At 41.7% G+C, this 7,500-nt stretch overlaps 1 protein-coding gene across 15 annotated transcripts in view; it reads right to left on the bottom strand.

The window, feature by feature from the left end:
• LOC123510247 (dol-P-Man:Man(7)GlcNAc(2)-PP-Dol alpha-1,6-mannosyltransferase-like) overlaps window positions 1–7,500 on the bottom strand; it is a 16,095-nt gene that overhangs the window by 7,894 nt on the left and 701 nt on the right. For 3 of the 15 annotated variants that reach the window (XR_006676440.1, XR_006676439.1, XM_045265215.1), the window contains exons 1-11: window positions 6,151–6,835; window positions 5,516–5,641; window positions 5,201–5,333; window positions 4,837–5,010; window positions 4,467–4,620; window positions 4,030–4,174; window positions 3,593–3,819; window positions 3,226–3,471; window positions 2,960–3,146; window positions 2,349–2,853; window positions 1,438–1,532 (exon numbers count right to left, since the gene is read on the bottom strand). Coding sequence is in view for 11 of the 15 variants with exons in the window: in XM_045265215.1 (XP_045121150.1) it covers window positions 1,438–1,532; window positions 2,349–2,853; window positions 2,960–3,146; window positions 3,226–3,471; window positions 3,593–3,819; window positions 4,030–4,174; window positions 4,467–4,620; window positions 4,837–5,010; window positions 5,201–5,333; window positions 5,516–5,641; window positions 6,151–6,219 (2,061 nt within the window). In the remaining 4 variants the exon portion in view is untranslated. Of the gene's footprint in view, window positions 1–1,437; window positions 1,533–2,348; window positions 2,854–2,959; window positions 3,147–3,225; window positions 3,472–3,592; window positions 3,820–4,029; window positions 4,175–4,466; window positions 4,621–4,836; window positions 5,011–5,200; window positions 5,334–5,515; window positions 5,642–6,150; window positions 6,840–7,500 lie in introns of those variants that run through there. The other 12 variants (XM_045265211.1, XM_045265212.1, XM_045265210.1 and 9 more) reach the window with 10 other exon arrangements.

Genomic DNA, 7,500 nt, shown 5'->3' with positions numbered 1-7,500 from the left:
TTCAGTGCCATTATCTTCAATAACTCCTATGTTCCCATCCTTGCCTTCTGGTGGAGTGACATCAGTGACTTGAAAAATACCATCTCCATCTTCTTCTTCAGGTTCCTTTGTGCTCTTCATCTCTAAATCTAACAATGGTTTATTTTTATCAACTATATCATTATCTTTATCATCAGCATTCTTACTCTTAATCTCTATGGAATCATTATCACCATCTGCCTTACTGACAGTACTCTCTTTATCAGTTTCAAAGACATCAACAACATTATCGTCATCATCGTCAGTTTCATAAATTACATTAACATTTGTACTATCATTCATTTTCTCAACTGTATCCTTATTCTCTACACTGTCAAACTTGTCATCAGTGTTGTCTCCTGTCATATGTTTATTATCAGGTGTATAAGTCACAATATCATCATCACTTTCTTCAATATTCATCTCATTGTCAGTGTCTTCAACAACATTTTCATCATCAATCAAACTTTCATCATCTGTGCCTTTAATCACATCCTCATCATCTGTATCATCAATAACAAACTCATTATTTACAGGAGGGATATCTTCATCGACGTCTTCAATTTCATAATCAGAGTCTTGAGTGTCATCGTCATCTGTGTCATCAATAACAATTCTTGGATCATAAATATATTCATGAAATTCACCAGCAAAGTCCTCATCACTCACTCCGTCCTCTGCTACATTACTCAAAATATCATCAGTGTTTATACTCTCATCTTCAATATATTCAACAAAATACTCTTTGTCAACATAAACAGCATTTTCATCAATTTCTTCATCCTCCATTTGATCCATAGAATTTTCGTCAATAATTAGATTGCTAGCTAAGTTTTGACTCTCAAAATTGGAAATGTCAACCTCCTTACTGGCTAAATATTCATCTTGCAATGGAGCATTCATATCCTCATCATTTTCATAGAAGTCTTGATAAATTTGTGTGTATTTGTTATTGTTATCCTTTGCATCAATATGTCCTTGCTCTGGTTGACGATAAACACTGTCTTCCTCACTCATCACTTGTTTGTCACTGATGTCTCCATTTGCATCAACATTTGGAATTCCAATATATGTATTTTCATCCCCAATAATAACACGTTTTGTGGCATGTCCTACACCGCCAAATTCCTTGCTCTTCACCATTTTGTCATCTGGAATGCTTTCAGTATCATCATAAACCACTTCTTCAACATAACTGTCACCAGTATATACATCAGAGATTCCTTCCTCCAGAGATATATCAATATGTCTACCATCATAAATTATATCATTATCTTTAATGGTCCTATCATATAATTTAGTATCTAAGTTACTTGTCGGAACTGCACTTTCATAACCCTCCTCCTCCTCCTCATTATAATATTCGTCAATGTCATTATCATTATCATCACTAGAGTCATTATTCATAACTTCACTTACCTTGCTCCTCTGGCTGGCTGTGTCATCATGAATTTTATTACACGAGTTACTTTGGACATCCACACCAATCTGGATACTATCCAGGCATTGATCAGCTGAAATGTTGCCATCATAAACACTGGCTGGTTCAGCCTTACCACTAATCTTCTCTTTCAGAGGAGAAACATCATTTGACTCATGAGTACTACTATCACTGACTAGATCACTTTGGTTTGCCAGTCTATCATTACCTAATGACTTGCTTTCTACAGCAGAATCAGTACTACTTACACTGCCTCCTATCCCTACAGCTGAATCAGTACTACTTTCACTGCCTCCTATCCCTACAGCTGAATCAGTACTACTTTCACTGCCTCCTATCCCTACAGCTGAATCAGTACTACTTTCACTGCCTCCTATCCCTACAGCTGAATCAGTACTACTTACGCTGCCTCCTATCCCTGTAGCTGAATCAGTACTACTTTCACTGCCTCCTATCCCTACAGCTGAATCAGTACTACTTTCACTGCCTCTTATTCCTACAGCAGAATCAGTACTACTTTCACTGCCTCCTATTCCTACAGCTGAATCAGTACTACTTACACTGCCTCCTATCCCTACAGCAGAATCAGTACTACTTTCGCTGCCTCCTATCCCTACAGCAGAATCAGTACTACTTTCACTGCCTCCTATCTCTAAGTTACTTTGTCTCTCAGCATTAACATCTTTATCATCCAACTGTCTAGTATCTGAATCATTAATCTTTTCACTGCCTTCCATTTTTAAGTTACTTTGACCCTCAGCAGTGACATCCTTATCATCAAGCTGCCTAACATCAGAATCATTACTAATAGCACTGCTGTGGGATGCCAGGTTATCAGGAACACTGGCATCACTGGCAGTGCACTGTAAACAATCTCCAGTCAGACTACCTTCTTCAATACTCTGAATACTTTGGAACATCTGAGACTCTGCTGGCACCTCAGGATTGTCTTCCTCAGCTCCTGGAATGCTTGGCTCACCTCCTCCCTCAGGCCTGAAGCAGCCAGTCTCGGGAAGCTTTGGTTCTGTAGGGATATCATATTCTTTGTCATCTGATTCATCCTCAGTTTCGGCTTCTCTCAGTGTCTCAGTCACAGTTGGTTCTATTTCATCCTCTCCGTCCTCACTGCCATCCATGTAAGGTGTCTCACTTTCCTGTATCTCTCGTTCTGTTGCTTTGGTAAAGAGATACTGCTCCTGCTCTTCTGGTTCCACAGCCTGAAGCAGCTCGTCTGGTATGGGTTCTTCCTCCACAGAAGGCTGTGCTGAAGCCATCTCTGATAACATTTCCTCCTCAGGTTCCTCAAGGTCTTCTGGACTGGTGTGCATCCATGACCAGTCCACATTTTCATTCTCAAGGTTTTTCAAGATGAAGAGTGCTGGCTTGACTCTTACCTGTAAATGTTATCATCAGAGTACTGAACAATGTTTCTGATGTGACATGAGTATCAACAGTGCTTCACTACCAGATTAAAAACAATGAATTACTATAATGAGATACCTTCACTGGTGGAAACTGCTGGTAATTGAAGCTGAGATGAGAGAAGGCCTCCACTGAGGACATAACTTCATGGGAGGATGTGTAGTGCTTAAGATTGTATGAGTACTTGGACTTTGCCTCCACCAGTAGGTGTGAGAAGGACCTCATGTCCCTACTGCCCGCCTTGAGCTGCTCCGTTTTGTTGTATCTGGAATAAAGGGCAAGACAGGAGCCTGCATACTGACTGAACTGAGAGCAGAGAGTGTTGGGCTGAGCAGACAGCTTACCTCCAGTGGTCGTTGAGCTGTGTGAAGCGGGACACACCAGTCTGGGCAGCAAAGTTGTCAATGTGGATGTACACATTAGTGTCTGACGGCACTATCTTGTGCAGCCTCATCATGGCCGTGCCGCCGGGGTAGTTGTTGGCCGAGATGGTGAGCAGCAGTGTGGTGAAGGCCGAGTTCACCACCAGGTGTATCACACACCCGATCGCCACCAGCTGCCGGCTCCCAGACTTTTCTCGCCCCATCCAGCTTGAATGAGGACAGCACTTGGTACAATTCTAACGGTAATTTCACTGAACCTAAATTTCTTACCAAACAAATCCTTATATATGGAAGAAGATAGAACAGATGCAATGGAAGTAATCCTTACAAGAAATGGCAGGCCTTGGCAGCAGCAGCATTCAAAATTGGGAAGATGTACATGATGAACCGAAGTTCCTTGTGTGGCAGGAGGGAGTACAGGCAGACAAATATGATACAGGGCGTGATGAGGATCTGCAGGCGTTTGTCCAGGGCAACACCAAAGGGCACAAGGAAGAGGCTGGAGGCCATGGCCCGGGGCAGTGCTGAGTACCAGTACCACAAGATGGGGGAGCTCTGGCTGTTGCTAAGGAACTATAAGTAAACCTGATGAAAGCACAGGATCACATTCTAGAACATTTGAGTGCTGCACCTTCACTACTTCAAGATTTGGTTACTTTTCACTATCCTGCCATTGAATATTCTTTTGTGTTTGTGAATCAGAATCATGAGGAAGCTTTTATCTACATCCTACAAATCTGTTGTTGTCATTGCCCAAAAGGATACACCCCAGTTCCCACTCTGGTTCTTGTATGTGTTGAACCAGAACACTTCCCCCTCTGGCCACAGCAAACGGCCCCAGAAGAGAGAGTCCACAGCGATGGTAGTGCCTAGACAACAAAGTCCAGCAGGGATTGCATTCTTCATGAACCTGTGACAGAGGACATGGATTTAGTTTGTACAATACCTGACATCCTTTAATAAGTGCCTTACTCACACCAATGTATTAATCTGTGAGAGAACATTTGAGTTTAGTCTGTACAATATCCCACATCCCTTCATAAGTGTCCAACTTGCATCAGTGTTAGTTTGCTTCATAAAATTAAAGACCAAAATCTTACGTGTCTTATCCCTTTTGATCCTCCCACAATTGTTTAATTCAATCTGACTGTTATGCATTTTCCTGATTAGTTCTCTCACTTGGAAATAAGGCAGTGACTCACGGCAGGAGCTGCAGTCTCTGTGTTGACAAGTCTGCCAGCACCATTGTCCCCAGGAGAAGACAGAGTTCGGATCGGAATATCAACACGGCAACAGCAGATGTCCATATCAGGTGTGCATGTTTTTGCTCCAGCCAGTAGGAAAAGGCAAGGAGTGCTGTAGGAAATGTAATGTAAAACAACAAAACAATGGATTATAATGGTAATACCGAGACATTTTATCATTCATATATTTTTTCTTAATTGAATTTTTACAAATGAAGCAGCAAATCTTAGGAAGTGAAGGAGGAAAAAGTTTGGCTAGTATTATTTTGGTTACTTGACTGCACTTTTCAGCTACACAACAGGGCAGTTCTCAAGAGTTTTGACTCACCAGACACGAGAGCAAATGTGTTTGGCAATGGGCGACTCAGGTAGTACATGAAGTGGAACTGTGAGGCAGTGATGAGAGTGAACCAGATGGTGACAGACGGGCCAAAGAGCTTCTCCAGCTGCTTGCGGAACCTTCTCCAGGCCAGAACCACCAGCAGCCCCAGCACTGCTCTCACTGCACACACAAAGTAGAGGCTGATGTAGGAAGCTTATGTATCATTTCTAATGGCATACAACAATAAACAAAAACCTTAAGCATACTATAAAACAAAACTATCCAAGGAATATTAACAAGAACTGGAACCAGTAGACCTGAATGACTTAACAACTTCCAATATGTTCTGATATACTTATGAATGACTTACCAACATACTGGGCAAAGAATTTTGAGAATCCGAGCAGCCTAGAGAGAGCAACCACAGGGTAGGCCAGTGTTGACACAACAATGGGCCCCACAAAGGTCCGGGGCACCACTCCAGGAAATTCCAGGTGGTCATACTGCAGCAGGAAACATTTCATTACTATCATGAGTGTGAATGGTGTGGGAGTGTGTGTGAGATTGCTGACCTAGTATGTTAATAAATAGGTCATGATGAATGGAGTGAGTAATTGCATGGCAGCAATGAAGCACTCTTGTGTTTAAAGACCTGTCAGCTTGAATATTGTCCTGCAGGACTTACTTCCTCTAGATGGACACCCTTGAACAGCAGGTCATGGCAGGCCTGAAGGTTAAAGCTCTCCTCGACCTTAGTGAAGGGAGCAACCACCAGATGGAGTAGAGCCACACAGAACACAACCCAGTCCATCTGTCAATAGCAGAGTTAGAAAAAAAATCAAGACATTTAAAAAGAATAAAACCATCTGCTTACCTTAATCATTGCTTTATTCAAGACATTTAATTTCAGTCATGGTAATCCTGCTAACATAATCTTTTAGAGCTTCATTTTATACTAAAATATTCTACATTCCATTTCATCATTTTCTCCTCATGGCAAGGACAGAGGAGCCACAGAACTCCGTGATAAAAGTCAAGCATAAGATCCCACATGACCACTGCAGTACTACACACATCTATAACACTATTTTCCTCTTTTTACAGGTGAGATTAAAGAACACCTCAAGGAGGATCAGTAACAGATAAGATTATACATATGTTGCTTGTACATATAACCAAATGTGTATCTTCTCCACTTTTGACATTCTATTTCTTGCATGTGAATTAAAAAAAAGGACACATCATGGTCTCATGCCCAGTGCAACACACACCAACACCACACCTGACCCAATGGACAGTCATAGCCCAGCATATACTGACCTCATAATCCTTGTTGTTCCTCTTAATGGTGTAAAAGTACAAAACAGTTATAAGGACAACATCTAGCATTGTGTTCTTGTGCACACTGGGAGATGGTATAGAAAATAGTGAAGTGCCCCTTTTCACACTCTATCTTCTCAGAATGTTTTACTGTTTATTGAAGCAAAATACCTTCCGTCACAAACACCACCTCTCTACTCATTCAAAGGAGACAGTTCAAAACACAATAACTAGACAGAGAGCAGTTCTGATTCCTGGTGTGGTTTGGAAGGCAGTCTTTGCTTCACCCTTCACACAGTCTGTTCTTCATCTACATTCTGCTTTTCACTTCATCTCTTCCTTCATTTTCCAAAAAAATATTCTCACTGTAAAACCTTGAACTCTCCTCACACCTGATTTTTTGCTCATGTTTCTCTCCTATGGCAGTCCACAAGATTCTTCCTTTCCACCACTGGCCAATGGGGCTAAGAGGGTGAACGATGATGGTGTTTGTGTGCAGTGCCTTATCTGGGCCACCCTGGTATACAATATAGATAGATTGCTTGTCAATGTTCTCCCTCCTCATTCAAAAACACATTCCAACACTGAACCAAGAGATACACTAGGCACAGTGAGGCCCTACAGGAAATCTCAAGGGGCTATGGCTCCCCTCGGCCTCTACTAGGGTGACACACTTGGCCAGCCATGTGCATCAGACAGGTTAGGTGGCAGGCTCCCTTCACCTCGTGTTCTTGTGCAGGGTGTCAAGTGGCTTTGGGGAAGAGACTCAGAGATTGAGGTCATCCCTGCTCACTGGAATGGCAAGCACTGCTCAGTTCAAAATCACTATGAAAGTTTTATGTTCATGGTATTGCGTTAACCTCTTAGCCTTAAATTTTGGTTATTCCTTTAGTTTTGTTTTTTCATTACAGATTGGCACTTCATTGTTTTCTTTTCTCTCTCTCTCTCTCTCCCATAAGCTAGTGTCTTAAAATACACACACACACACATTAGGAGGCTGTCCATGGCAGTTAGGTTAAGCAGGGTAAGGTATTGCAGCATAGGATATGGTAGGGTGGAGTAGGGTATGGTACAGTTAGGTAAAATAATGTAATATTTAAGTGGCATAAATCACCTGGTAGGGCCTTACAACTACATATGGTATTAGAGAACATGCATAATTCTCTTTACTCGCCACAAACTTATCTTAACCTGTGCCCTAAAACACCCCATGATAAAAAAAAAAAAAAAAAAATTAAGATAGCATTTCTATTTCACATGTCATTGCTTCTAGAGTCATCATCCCACTGTTAAACCACGCCAACCCACCAGAGCCACAACAACACAACCCCATGAAACTTTCCCCACAAA

This window comes from Portunus trituberculatus, chromosome 28, assembly GCF_017591435.1.
Source record: "Portunus trituberculatus isolate SZX2019 chromosome 28, ASM1759143v1, whole genome shotgun sequence".
Lineage (NCBI taxonomy): Eukaryota > Metazoa > Arthropoda > Malacostraca > Decapoda > Portunidae > Portunus > Portunus trituberculatus.
Note: the sequence above shows the minus strand (reverse complement) of the source record. Positions and strands in the feature narration are given on the sequence as shown.